General features: G+C 37.0%; 3 protein-coding genes across 6 annotated transcripts; 1 reads left to right on the top strand and 2 right to left on the bottom strand.

The window, feature by feature from the left end:
* Positions 1-85: 85 nt before the first annotated feature.
* On the bottom strand, positions 86-3,755 carry LOC112706029 (uncharacterized). The gene is made up of 5 exons (XM_025757111.3): positions 2,327-3,755; positions 1,884-2,042; positions 1,199-1,250; positions 613-679; positions 86-421 (listed from the first exon to the last, which is right to left on the bottom strand). Exons 1-5 carry the CDS (start codon positions 2,384-2,386, stop codon positions 313-315), a joined length of 447 nt encoding a protein of 148 aa, XP_025612896.1. The 5' UTR covers positions 2,387-3,755; the 3' UTR covers positions 86-312.
* Positions 2,590-6,366, top strand: LOC112706028 (uncharacterized). 4 transcript variants are annotated; one of them, XR_011864528.1, is made up of 7 exons: positions 2,590-4,243; positions 4,493-4,548; positions 4,678-4,936; positions 5,044-5,194; positions 5,388-5,507; positions 5,672-5,797; positions 5,911-6,366. XR_011864528.1 is itself a non-coding variant. In XM_025757109.2 (7 exons), exons 1-7 carry the CDS (start codon positions 2,590-2,592, stop codon positions 5,929-5,931), a joined length of 2,487 nt encoding a protein of 828 aa, XP_025612894.1. In that variant the 3' UTR covers positions 5,932-6,366. The 4 variants fall into 4 exon arrangements, 1 of the variants encoding a protein (XP_025612894.1); XR_003811354.2 differs by having other exon boundaries at positions 5,044-5,280; XR_003155636.2 differs by having other exon boundaries at positions 4,678-4,950.
* Positions 6,367-7,655: 1,289 nt separating this feature from the next.
* Positions 7,656-12,324, bottom strand: LOC140174654 (uncharacterized). The gene is made up of 7 exons (XM_072200142.1): positions 12,243-12,324; positions 11,958-12,149; positions 10,489-11,649; positions 9,174-9,455; positions 8,802-9,040; positions 8,435-8,702; positions 7,656-8,320 (listed from the first exon to the last, which is right to left on the bottom strand). The coding sequence occupies exons 1-7, from the start codon at positions 12,322-12,324 to the stop codon at positions 7,656-7,658; spliced, it is 2,889 nt and encodes a 962-aa protein (XP_072056243.1).
* Positions 12,325-13,819: the final 1,495 nt, after the last annotated feature.

Below are 13,819 nucleotides of genomic sequence, written 5' to 3'. Positions count from 1 at the left end.
AACTTCAGCGAAGGTGATAGTTTTGAACAATCAGAACCCTTGTAACACTCATTTTACCCTCAATAATTTAGTAAACAAGGTCAACTAAGGAAAACTGGAAAAGTCATTTTATAAGTTGTAACACTCATTTTACCCTCGATAATCCTAGTTTGGTAATTTGCTCATCGCTTACATCACGGAATTCAGCACTGAAGTTGTAACATGGAAAAGTGAGATAACTTTAGAAAAGATAATAGGGTAGTTAACTAATTCTACAAACAAAATCTTTGAAGATGCTTAGACAGTGAGCATACATAATAAGAACACACGAGATTAACCTCTCCCACTATACTTTTTACTTCTGGAGTCGCTTGTTTGAACTGAAAGCACTGATCCTGAGATTTTGTTAACCTCATACAGCAATACAGCCGAGAACAGGAAACTGCAATTATGCCAACATTAGAAGGGTGATCAACAAGTGTCCATACGAATAAACCAAAATATCAATTTATACATTTTGGATTTGGAACCATCTTAATGCTATGCTTGAGTATGATTTCATATCTAAATGGCAATCTATTATTTGCACAGAAGAGGTAGTAGTGTGTCTATTGCTAGTTGGGAGGAGCATACCATGTAGTAATGCAAACCCTGTGGACTGTGCTTGCAGCAATCAGGGCAACTGCTTCTGCTATGAAGACTGTGAATTAAAAGATAAAAAACTGTCATCCATTTTGTAAACACAAAAAAACATGAGAAACTGAGGTGGAAATACACAGAAACACCAGGGGGAATGAAAGAGTTGAAAGACTCATCCTATGGACCATGCAATTCGCAGGTATAAAGATGTCGTTTATTAAGTGCTAGTCATCACACAACTCATCATAAATAGCATGAGTGACCTAGAGCATAAAATTCACAGGACAACTTCATCTTCATTTTCTTCTAGAATTGTTAATATTGCTTAATGCATATAGTTTATCAAATAAAAAGAAATGCTATTATGTACCCCAAAAGAAAGTTGCTATTAGCAAACTCCGAAGGGGTGATAAATTTACTGACAAAACTAAGTTGACAAAGGAATGACCACCAATAACGTTTAATAAATTTTATGCAAAATGTTCAGTTCCAGTAATCATACATGTAGTTTCTTCTGTTACATGAATAAGTACAAATGCAACCAAACCCATTCAGACAAACATTATGAAATTTACAATACCTGCACCCCAACCAGTTTTTGCGCCGACTGTTTCTTGGTAGTTTCCAATGAACTGAAAGCACAGATGTAAAGCAAATATAAATAGTTAAATACCTTCAATTTACTTGGAAGATTTTGCTCTGATGGAATTCTTGAAAGAATTATACAAAGCAGTATATAATTACAAAAAGACTATATAGATCCAAAAAAGCATTCACATATATTACCGGCAATACTAATAACCACAAATTTTCTCTTTTCTCAAAGTAGAAGGATAATATCAATGAGTGATCAAGGAACGAATATATATATGGGAGGAAAAAAAAAATTTTAAGCCTTCTGAAATCAAATTACAAAAAATGGCACCTCTCATAGGAAGCATTATGCAGTGAGAAATTATTATTAAGTGCACGACTAGATTGCTTCAGGCAAACCTTAGTACATTAACAAGCACAGATTACAACATATCTTAAAATATAATTGCTTTCTCTGCCAAAAAGACCGAACAAAAGTCCCAAACGAGTCGTATTCGAAAAGGAATGAGCGAAAGATATATCTTCCATTATAATGCCATCATAAACAGATGTCCCTCCTTCTAGTGTGTGTCCATATCAATGATATCAAATATTGCTATGCTAATTGTTCATGTGCCTGAATGTGATTGATTCATGAGAAAGAATTCAATAGATTGATGATGAAAACTCACAGTAAGGAGCACAAGAAACAGAAGAGAGCTGATAAACCCTCCAAGTATAGTGTACAATTCCGTCGATGCTAATTTCGCACGGTACATTTCTTGAAGCGAGAGAATTACAGTGAACATCAGAAAGGAATACAGCATGGAGCTCCCAGACCCCGCCATGGCCTTCAAATTGCAAAATTCAAACAAGTGTGAATGAGTTCAAAACACAGACAGTTCGTAGGCACAACTTTACGTTTCACTTAACAAGTAGCTGAAGTTATCAATCAAGTGAAGAAGATTACAAAAAATCAACAACCAATGCTTAATGGATCCCAATAATGCTGTTAGGGCACATCGATCTAAACTGAATTCAGGGATGTAGTAATTTTGATTTCTTATCATCTCGCATTTTCTAAGGAAACAAACAGAATAACGAAGAGGTTAAAAGAAAAATGGAAGAAGCTTACCTCAACTGAGATCAGAAGCAGCGACTTCAGCTCAGAGTTCAGATCTCTCAAAACACGCATTAGTCGTTCGAGTAGACCTTAAACACAACGACGAAAGGGGCAATTTAGGTAATTCGGATTTAAACACGAGGGTAAATCCGTCCAAAGGAAAAAAGGCTCATTGGAGAAAACGACGCCGTTTTAGATCAACACTGTTTACGTTTCGCGCTCCAAATTCCGCACAGAACCAGAAACGACGGTGCAGATAGAAAACTCCGCCGGCGATGGAAGTGCCGGAGTGCCCGGTGTGCCTCGAACGCTACGACAACCAAGTTTCCATCCCTAGGGTCCTATCTTGCGGTCACTCCGTCTGCGAAGCATGCCTCGTGGAGCTTCCGCTGCGGTTCCCGAACACGATTCGGTGCCCGGCGTGTACACAGCTCGTTAAGTACTCTTCAGAGCAAGGACCTTCGTCTCTTCCAAAGAACATCGACCTTCTCAGGCTTTGCCTCTCTTCATCATCTTCTTCTTCTTCGCGATCGGTGAAACCGACTCAACGGTCAACGATCGACGGTTGTGATGATCGGTCTGTAATTCGAGATCGGTTCTGGTCCGACGAGTTCTATGCCAAGTGGAAGGACTGGATTCTCCCGCACGACGCAGTTTCGGTGGAGTCCCGACCTGAACCCGAATCCGAACCCAGCGGGTTTGTGTTGCGAGGGCAATTTGGTTCGAGTTCTTCGTTGAAGGGTAGGGTTAGTGTTTGTTCTCGAAATAGCAAGTGTTTGAGCCTTGTTCCTGTTTTTTCTTTACCTCGTGTTTTGAATTGTTCGAAGTTTAAGTTCAGTTATGCTGCGAGGATTATGGAATGTTTGGTGGGGATGAAGGAGGCTGTGAGGGAGGAGTTAGCTTTGATTCTAGAAGCTTCTGTGAGGCAGGGCAGGGTTTTTAGGGTTTATGGGTTGTGGAGTGAAGTGGAGGTAGTGGATGGGTCATTGTACCTGGTGTGTGAGAGGCACAATGGTGGTAGCATTTTGCAGAAGTTTGGTGAATTGAAGAATGGGTTCCTTGGTTTGGGATTGGAAGATAAAAAAGATGGGATTTTAAGCTTTGCTGTGATTGGGAAGAGTGTGTGTGATTCTATGCTGGCTTTGCATTTGGAAGGTTTGGCTGCTGGTTGTTTAGGACCTTCGTGCTTTGCTTTCGATGAGCTTGGTGGTGTTTGTGTTGATTTGAATGAGGTTTTGGTTATGAGAAGGAAGACTGTGTATAGTTTTTCTGGTGGCAACAAGGTTAGGCAGAAAGACGAGGGATTGTTTAAGGGTTGTTTAAAAACTGAGCTTTTTTTATGCCCTGAGGTTTTGTTTCGATTACTGCAGAAGGATGCTGCTGTTAATCCGGAGGATGAGCATTCCAGATATCCGTTCGGGTATGGCTCAGATGTGTGGTCATTGGCTTGTGTGCTGTTGTGGCTTCTCATTGGAGATGCACTCCCTCAGATTCCCTTTGAAATGAGTGAAGAGAATGGCTTTGACTTATCAGCTAGTTATGTTTGTTGGGTGGAGAAAGTTAGTTCTGTTTTGGAAGACAAACTTGGCTCTGAATATCCGTCATTGAGGGGGACACTTTGCAAATGTTTGGACATGAATCCGGGAAACCGCATGAGTGTGGTGGATGTGCGGAAGTGCATTCAGGATATGTTACTCAAACCTGAATTCGATTTTCTGGAAAACTTGGAGGTCATGGTTAATCGGAGCAGCACTGGTTGCTGCTTGGTTCTTGATGAGTTGAATGAAAAAGAAGACAATGGGCCACCAGATGTTGTTGATGGGGAAGAGAAACCCGATGCAGATTTGGTTGCTAGCTTATCTAAGGGAATGGCTGAACTTAAAGATCTGCGAGGACATCTGGATTGTATCTCTGGATTAGCAATTGGCGGTATGAATTCTATGCTTAAATTAAACACGTCTCTATCAATCATAAACTAGGTATGGCATGAATTCTATGCTTAAATTGGTATGGCATGTAATGTGACATAAACTAGGCTCTTGATCAGTTTCTGCATTAATGTTGCTTTACCCATGTTACAGTCAGAGTTTCACTTCTGGTGTTGGGTATGCTAGGATAGAAGTTGGTTATGAGTGAAGAATTATATTCCATTCCATAAGCATTTGTGTGGTTTTGCAGGGGGATATCTGTTTAGCTCTTCGTTTGATAAAACTGTCAAAGTATGGTCGTTGCTGGTAAGACTTGAAAACACAATTACATGATAGGTTTTTACAGGCTGTATTTTAGATAGAATAATCTCATTACGATGGAAACTCTTTCTCATTTATTCTATTGTTAATTTCATCCATATAAATTTTATGTAGGACTTTTCTGTTTCACACACGTTTAAAGGTCATGAGGATAAAGTCATGGCTATAGTTTATGTAGATGATAAAGAACCATTGTGTGTAAGTGGTGATAATGGAGGGGGCATATTTGTCTGGGGACTTTCTGCTCCTCTCAGGCAAGACCCCTTAAGGAAATGGTATGAGCAGAAGGATTGGCGCTTCAGTGGTATCCATTCGTTAACTGTTTCAGCAAGTCGTTGTCTCTACACCGGAAGTGGAGATAGAACAATAAAAGGTTGGTTGTTAAAGGTGAGATTGGCATTTGCTTGGTCTACTTATATCAACCCTAAAACAAAGTAGTCATTGAGAAATTCATTCTTTGGTTTTCTGTACTCTTACCAGGATGGAACTTTGATGTGCACAATGACTGGTCATAGGTCTGTAGTTTCCACTCTTGTAGTGTGTGATGAGGTTCTTTACAGTGGTAGTTGGGATGGAACCATTCGGTTGTGGAGTCTTAGCGATCACAGCCCATTGACAGTGCTAGGGGAAGGTATGCCTGGAGAAATGAAGTCTATCCTAGCTATTACTGTTGATAGACATTTGCTTGTTGCGGCGTATGAGAACGGCTGCATAAAGGTTTCTTGAAGATTAATAATGAAATATAGTCCACTTGATATGAAATATGGACTTGATCAACATATTAGCTACCAACATCATTGGGTAACATCTCTTTGTTTGTTTAGGTATGGAGAAATGATGTGTTCATGAGTTCCAAATCATTACATAATGGTGCCATTTTTGCTATGAGCATGCAAGGGCAATGCCTTTATACAGGTGGCTGGGACAAAAATATAAATATACAGGTAGAGTGCAAAATGTGCTGTGTTTTGGGAATCACAGAGAAAAAATGAACTTAGTAATGCTAGTTTGCACTGTTAGTTGCTTTAAATTTGCCAAAATTTAAGTATGATATTTTATTTTGTTTTTAATGAACACATGAATTCATTGATAAAGTTGTTGAATTTAGGAATTAGCTGGAGACGACGAATTGGAAGTCAGAGCATTCGGTACCATTTCTTGCAGTTCTGTTGTAACGGCTATTTTAAGCTGTCAAGGAAAACTTTTTGTTGGATATGCTGACAAGTCTATCAAGGTAGCACTTATTATTATTATAATTTTTCTGGTTAAAATCATACACGAGAAGATTCATTTTTGTTTCTCAACAAGTGAGATAATTTAATTTGACATTAGTTTTCTTTCCTTCAGGTTTATCGTGGTAAATGGTAATATATCCACCACGTGCATCTATTCAAGTTGGAGAGCTCAAGTTTCAGCCGAATATCTTTTATTTTCACAAATGATGCATCATCAATGATGTGATGCTCAGGATCTGAGTAATTCTTGAACGCTGTTGTATACTTACTGTACAGCTTATAGGTTTGTACATAAATTTGATTGGAAATTATTACCCTGCAAGTGTGGAGTTATATTACGAACATGTGTGTCACGAACGCAAAGTGGAGAGTATTGGTAATTTTACTTTTTTAGTATGTTATCATTTTTTGTGACCAAGTAGGCTACCATGTAATTTACATGATATTATCTTAGTTTCAAGAGGTTTTTCAAAGGAACATGATTTGAAAAACTACTAAAGTGTTGGGGTTTGAATCCCGTTATGTATATGTAGCAATCTATTATCCAATAATAAATTTTTAAATAGAATTCTGATTTGTGACATATTAATTTTTGGTCTGCTGGACTGAAATTGGGAGATGTGGGGGAGAAAAAAAATAGCTTTGCATTGTATATGCTACTGACTCACCCCACTGTAGTTTTGGTTTTCTTCTTTTTCTTTTTTTCTTTATTTTTGTTGAGAGTATAGTTGCTCACAGTAAAAGAAGGAATGAAGGAATCTGCTGTTTTAATCTTTTCCCATAAAAAGCACATAATCACATGACCTTAATTCAAGTTTCTCACGGTGAAAAGTGTTAATTAATCGAAAAAAAATTCAAATTCTTGAAACATATAATGAAAATTAAGAGTAATATTCCAAATAAGTTTTCAAAAAATTTTTTAGTAAGATGCTTCATTTATAATCTATAATACATGAATACAGGATGACACGACACGGGACACGCCATATTAAATTCTTGAACACAAATTCATTTGAATCATTTGAATTTGTTCTCCCTTGTGCTGTTATGTATCATACAAACTCCTTTTTCTAATGTCTTTCCAATCATATTTATACTACACCTCTCAAACAAGCACCAAAAATAAAATCAAAGGCACTGTAAAATTTGCATGTGAGAATAGAGAAGAACAAGAACAGAGAAGTCAAGAAGGAATTGAGAATTGAACTTGTATAATGATGAGACTCAAAGAATACAAAGCTATAATTTGCTATTTATACAAATACTACTTCTAACAAAATACTATAGCTGCTCTAACTAACTATATAGCTCAGCATATGCAATCAAACCTACTACTAACAACTTTCTATCCAAAGAGAAATAATAGCTTATATTAACAAATTCTAACTAATAGAATAAATATTAAGTAACACCCTCCCGTAAGCTTGGAGCATTTGGGAGAAAAGAGATCCAACAATCCAAACTTAGAATAACCTGCATTGAAAGGCCCAGGAGCAAGAGGTTTAGTGAGGATATCGGCAGCTTGATTATTGGTGGAAATGGGAAGAAGATGAATCAACTTTTCTTGCAATTTGTCACGGACTATATGGCAATCAGCTTCGATATGCTTGATACATTCATGAAACACAGGATTAGTTGCAATGTAAATAGATGAATTGCTATCACAGTATAAATTAATAGGCTTTGTGATTGGAACACCAAGATCTTGAAGAACATAGCTCAGCCATTGGGCTTCTCTAGTGGCCAGAGCTAAAGTTCTATACTCTGCTTCTGTGCAATCAAACCTACTACTAACAACTTTCTATACAAAGAGAAATAATAGCTTATATTAACAAATTCTAACTAATAGAATAAATATCAAGTAACACCCTCCCGTAAGCTTGGAGCATTGGGAGAAAAGAGTTCCAACAATCCAAGTTTAGAATAATCTGCATTGAAAGGCCCAAGAGCAAGAGGTTTAGTGAGGATATCGGCAGCTTGATTATTGGTGGAAATGGGAAGAAGATGAATAAACTTTTCTTGCAATTTGTCACGGACTATATGGCAATCAACTTCGATATGCTTGGTACGTTCATGAAACACAGGATTAGTTGCAATGTAAATAGCTGAATTGCTATCACAGTATAAATTAATAGGCTTTGTGATTGGAACACCAAGATCTTGAAGAACATAGCTCAGCCATTGGGCTTCTCTGGTGGCCAGAGCTAAAGCTCTATACTCTACTTCTGAGGAGGAGGCTGCAACTGTAAGTTGTTTCTTACGCTTCCAAGTAACCAATGATGGTCCCAAATAAAAACAATATGCCGAGATGGATCTGCGAGAGTCAATACAACCAGCCCAGTCAAAGTCAGAGAAACCAGTAAGTTGTAAATCAGATTCTGCAGAGAGGAAAAGGCCTGCAGCAGGGAAACCTTTTACATAACGCAGCACTCTATGTGCCGCCTTCAAATGCTCAGTAGTGGCACAGTCCAAAAACTGGCTTAGCTTCCCAATGGTATAGCTTATATCAGGCCTGGTATTTGCTAGATATAAGAGCTTGCCCACAATTCTTCTATACTAACTAGAATCAGTGAGCAATTTTCCAGCAGTTTTATTGAGCTTTGCTCCATAATTGATGGGAGTGGTGGCAGGTTTACACCCTTCAAATCCTGTTTCCTTGAGTAAATCAAGAATATATTTTCTCTGGTACAAAGCAATTCCTGCCTTGGATCTTGCCCCTTCTAGACCAAAGAAGTACTTCAAGTCTCCCATGTCTTTGATCCGAAATCTCTCATGAAGAACGTCTTTAACTGAGTTAATTTCATTTAGATCATCACCTGTCAATACTAAATCATCGACATACACGAGAATTGCTATGAATCCAAGTGAAGTAGTCTTGGTGAAGAGGCTGTAATCTGATTTACGCTGAGTGAATTTTAGATGGAGTAAAACAGATTTGAGCTTTCAATTCTACTACCTACTCGCTTGTTTCAATCCATATAAGGAATTTTCAAGCTTGCAAACTTGACCAGGCGAGGCTTCTAAATCTGGAGGCACCTTCATATATACCTCCTCATCAAGTTCACCATGTAAAAATGCTGTGTTGACATCAATTTGTTTAAGGTGCCACCCTTTTACTGCTGCAACAGCAAGTACCACTCTCAAAGTCCCTAGCTTTGCTACATGACTGAAGATATCTCGATAGTCAACACCAGCCACTTGTGTGAATCCTTTGGCAACAAGTCTTGCCTTGTGCCTCTCCACTGTACCATTTGGGTGGTATTTAGTACGAAAGACCCATTTACATCCAATTGCTCTCTTTCCAATTGGTAAAGAAGTTAGCTTCCATGTTTTGTTTTCTTCCAAGGCAGTCAGCTCTTATTGCCTCTTGCCAACAAGTTTGAGTGATTGCATCCTCATAGATTTTAAGCTCTAAATTTTGAATAGCAACAGAAAATGCAAAATGCATGGGGGAAAGCCTAGTATAAGACAAGACATTAGCGAGAGGATACCTTTGAGCAGTAAGCTGCGATGAGGGTGAAACAGTGTTGATGGTTTGACACTCATAGTCCTGCAAGTATGTAGGTGGTTTAGTGTGCCTAGTTGATCTCCTTAAATCAGTAACTTCAGGAATAATAGAGGATTCAAGCAGAGCAGCAGAATTATGAGTTGAAAATCCTTCATGTGATGCAGATGTGATTTCCAAATGATCATGAATTTCAGGATAGGGGAGAATTTCATCAGTTTCATTTAATTCAGAGGAAGCATTATCTTCTTGCTAGCTGAGATTTAGGTGATGCAAGCTTGGTTGAGTGGCTGCATCATCAGTATTTAAAACTTGTATCTGACTCCCTTCCAAAAATTTATAATCAAAGGGATGAGATGCAACATGAGATGAATGAGAGGAAGCTGAAAAAATTGTCATTATTGGCATTATTGGAGTGACAGTAAAGAAAACAATTCTCATAAAATTGGACATCCCGAGATAAAAAAATCTCTCGAGTTTGCAAATCAAAGAGCAAGTATCCCTTTGTGCCCTCCCTGAATCCAAGATGTAAACACTTTCTTGCTCTTGGATCCAGCTTGCTCGTTGTCGTGCAAGGATGCCAGCATATGCTAAACAACCAAAGACTCTGAGAAGGGAAAGATTTGAAAAGTCTTATAAAGAACTTGATATGGAGACTTGTTTTGCAAAAAGGGTGTTGGCAGTCGATTAATTAAATAAACCGCATGTCCAACACTGTAATTCCAAAAAGATTTTGGTAAATGAGCATGAAACAAGAGAGTTCTAGCAATAGCAAGAATGTGTTGATGCTTGCCCTCAACAATGCCATTCTACTGTGGAGTTTCCACACAAGTTCTTTGGTGAGATATGCCATTAGAGCTGTAGAAAGCAGGCATTAAAAACTCAGGCCCATTATCTGTGTGAATTGTTTTAACCACTGCATCAAATTGGGTTTTAGCAAAAATGACAAAATCTTTAACCAATGAAGAAGCCTCAGTTTTAGTTTTCATGAACAAAATCCAAGTAATTCAAGAACAATCATCCACTATAGTAAAAAAATAACGCTTCCCAGTAAAAGAGGGAACAGAAACAGGTCCCCAAATATCAACATGAATGAGGTCAAGTACATTAGTTGCAGTATTAGAACTAACAGAAAAGGGTAATCGCTTTTGTTTGCCAAGATAGCAAGAATGACACGATTTGTACGTTTTGTACAATAAATAAACTCAAAATTCTTTTGCAATGCAACAAGCCTATCATGAGATGGATGCCCTAATCTAACATGCCATAAAGACTGAGAAAATTGGCTGCGGGAAGTTGCTGTGATGTGAGGGAGAACTTTGACTTCTTTGTGCAGAATGTACAAACCATCAACATTGCTAGCTGCACCAATTATCTTCAAAGTGTGCAGATCCTGTATCTCACAAGCCTTGTCAATAAATCTCATTTTGCAGTGTAAAGATGCAGTAAGTTTTGAAACTGATATGAGTTTGAAGTTAAAAGTGGGAATAAACAATGCATTAGTGAGAAAAAGATTGTCAGAGAACATAACGGTACCCATGATGAAGCTAGTAGTGAGTGCTCCATTAGGTAATTTGACAATAATTGGATCAACTTTAAAGTAATTTTGAAAATCTACCAGGGTATATGATACATGGTTAGTAGCTCCAGTATCAATTACACATGGCTTGTGTTTATTGATTGAAATATTTAGAGCTTTGACATGAGAATCAAATTGTAAAATATTTACCATTCTACCTTTATAAGGAGAAGGATTTGCTTTGGCTGAAATCTGGTTGACACTATGAGAATGAGGCACATCTTGTTTGCTGAGCAGGGCTAAAAGAGCTTCTCGTTGCTCTGGAATGAATTCATTAATGGTTGTTTCACCTCTAACCAATTGTGGAACACTAAAGTTATCATTTTCATTTTCAGGATTGTCTGCTGCAGTTATACAATTGAGGACAGGAGACTTTTTCTCAAATCGGGGTTTGAAGTTAGGTGAATAACCATGCTTCTTATAGCAGTTATCCACAATGTGTCTTGATTTTTCACAATGAGTGCACTGCAATTTGATGCGACTTTGCCCTTTTTTAGATGAATTTCTACCTTTATTGTCAGGCTGAGAAAAGGCTGCCAGAATCTTAGCATCCAAGGCATTATCAAAGTTGAACAGCTGCCTTTCTTGCTGAGTGATCATTGACAGAATTCTATTCACACTAGGCAAATCATCCATTAACACAACCTGTGACTTAACAGTGGAATATTGCTCTCCAAGACCACGCAAAAACTTGGTGACTCTGTCCTCTTTCCTGTGTTGCCTAACAATGTCTAAGCCGGAAATGGATCCTCTCCATTTTTTTGTCACTGTAGAGAATAAAGTGTAATCTTTCACCTTTAATTCTACAAGTGGGACTAGAAATAAATGAGAGAGAGAGAGCAATAAAGGGTGAGATTTTTCACTGGATACCATCCAGGTTTTTTTCCACTGGAGAGGATCCACTCTCTGTCTAAGCCACATTCACATTTAACACAATCGCAACTAGGTATACTTCTAAAATTATCAATCTCTTCCCAAAGATTTTTCAGTTTGGCAAAATAAGCTGTAACAGACAAATCTCCTTATTTTAATGCATAAATCTCCTCATTCAATTCAGCTACTCGAAACCTATCACCCTGATAGTAGCGATGCTTAAGGTCATTCCATAATTCGTAACCTATGTTATTCCAAAGAACACTCTGATAGATTTCTGGACTAAGGAAAAGGTTAATCCAAGCAACTACATAGGTATTGCATCGTTGCCATGCCTTGAAATTAGGATCAATTTTCTCAGGTTTTAGAATAGTGCTATTAATAATAGGTATACCTGAATTTTCAGAAGGAAGTATGTAATATGGGCTTGAGAGATCTTGATTCGAATTTGTCTTGTTGATATGGCTCTAGATCTGTGCCACGTGACTGAAGAAGGCTGCGAATTGCTGCATGTCCATCGTAGGACCACCTCCTGTGGATCCATCACTTGAATTTGATTTTCCTTCCATTGCTGCGAAGATACCAGAAGTGGTTGTAATCTTTCTCTCTTGATCTCGTTGATCGGAAACTTGTTATCTCTCCTTAACGGAAAGACAGTTAGATAACAAAGCTCTCATCAAACTCTACGGTGTGAGTTCAAGAAAGAAGAAGAAAAGAAATAGATGAAGAAGAAGAGCGGATGCTGAGATTTCAAATAGGTATGAATAAAAGGGAGAAGAAATTGCATGAGTTCAAATCAAACGAAGGAAAAGGGGGAAAAATTCACGAGCCAAGAACAGTGAACGAGCGCTTCAACTGTGAAGCTGGACTCATCATCCTTCTCTAATCACGTCAACGAATTGTGAATTAGAGAGCAAGTTTCTCATCTTTCAATCAGGATCTAAACGTTCCTCCATCCACGCTCACTGCACCATGTAAAATTTGCATGTGAGCATGGAGAAGAACAAGAACAGAGAAGTCAAGAAGGAATTGAGAATTGAACTTGTATAATGATGAGAGTCAAAGAATACAAAACTATAATTTGCTATTTATACAAACACTACTTCTAACAGAATGTTATAGCTGCTCTAACTAACTATACAACTCAGCATGTGCAATCAAACCTACTACTAACAACTTTCTATACAAAGAGAAATAATAGTTTATATTAACAAATTCTAATTAATGGAATAAATATCAAGTAACAGGCACTTTAAATGGTACAAAACTTGTATTAATGTCTTTTTTTTATTGTCTCATAAAATGTCTTGCAACTCAAAGAACCAAACTTTATAAAAGTAAGACTTATCTCCACTTATCATTGCAGCTACTGCAGGAGTCTTGGGCTTCTTATTTATTAGATTGTCACGCGAATTTTAAAATCTTATAAGATACGATAACATACATACATATAAAATATAAAATATTTTTTAGATAAATCATAATTATATTTTGATATTTTTTTTGATATTAAAATATAAATTAATTTTTTTAATTATATTAAGTATTTAAAATATTTTTTGTTTTAATAAATAATAATATATATTATATCTAAATTTATTTCAAGAATATATGTTAAGAATAAGACTGGACACGCTGACATGTGATGGTATTTAGGTGTGTCCAAGTGTATTCGAAGAAAAATTATTTATTTTTTATCAATACACAGTTGGATATAAAGACACGCGTGCCAGACGAGTGTTGGTGAGTGTCGTATACAAAATGTATCCGACACGCGGATACGACAACGCAGTAAAATATCTATACTTCATAGTTTTTAACAAATTTTAATTACTAAATCAATTCTTATATTAAATTGTTATTTTTATGCTTTATCTAAGAATTTTTAAAAAATATTATGTATTTTTTAAATAACGATAAAAATTAATATTTATTAAAATTTAACATAATTATTGATTATTCCAATAAAATAAAAATGTTAAAAACAGATTTGTTGATTAAAAGATTAAAATACTCAACTAAAAATTCTTGAAGCTTGATTCGAGCCAAAGTTCTCTTAATTTC

Source organism: Arachis hypogaea, chromosome 8 (assembly GCF_003086295.3).
Source record: "Arachis hypogaea cultivar Tifrunner chromosome 8, arahy.Tifrunner.gnm2.J5K5, whole genome shotgun sequence".
Classification (NCBI taxonomy): domain Eukaryota; kingdom Viridiplantae; phylum Streptophyta; class Magnoliopsida; order Fabales; family Fabaceae; genus Arachis; species Arachis hypogaea.
This window is presented reverse-complemented; position numbering and strand designations above follow the sequence as displayed.

Bases quoted from the DNA above. Each gene is read 5' to 3' on its own strand.
- LOC112706029 (XM_025757111.3), bottom strand. From the start codon at position 2,386: ATGCGTGTTTTGAGAGATCTGAACTCTGAGCTGAAGTCGCTGCTTCTG. The intron at 2,043-2,326 runs GTAAGCTTCTTC...TGCAATTTGAAG, and splicing joins TGCTTCTGATCTCAGTTGAG to GCCATGGCGGGGTCTGGGAG. The intron at 680-1,198 runs GTATTGTAAATT...TTTAATTCACAG, and splicing joins AAAAACTGGTTGGGGTGCAG to TCTTCATAGCAGAAGCAGTT.
- LOC112706028 (XM_025757109.2), top strand. From the start codon at position 2,590: ATGGAAGTGCCGGAGTGCCCGGTGTGCCTCGAACGCTACGACAACCAA. The intron at 4,951-5,043 runs GTGAGATTGGCA...TACTCTTACCAG, and splicing joins TAAAAGGTTGGTTGTTAAAG to GATGGAACTTTGATGTGCAC. The intron at 5,508-5,671 runs GTAGAGTGCAAA...TGTTGAATTTAG, and splicing joins ACAAAAATATAAATATACAG to GAATTAGCTGGAGACGACGA.
- LOC140174654 (XM_072200142.1), bottom strand. From the start codon at position 12,324: ATGGAAGGAAAATCAAATTCAAGTGATGGATCCACAGGAGGTGGTCCT. The intron at 12,150-12,242 runs GTCACGTGGCAC...CTGAAAATTCAG, and splicing joins GCAATTCGCAGCCTTCTTCA to GTATACCTATTATTAATAGC. The intron at 11,650-11,957 runs GTGATAGGTTTC...TATTCTCTACAG, and splicing joins TAAGCATCGCTACTATCAGG to TGACAAAAAAATGGAGAGGA.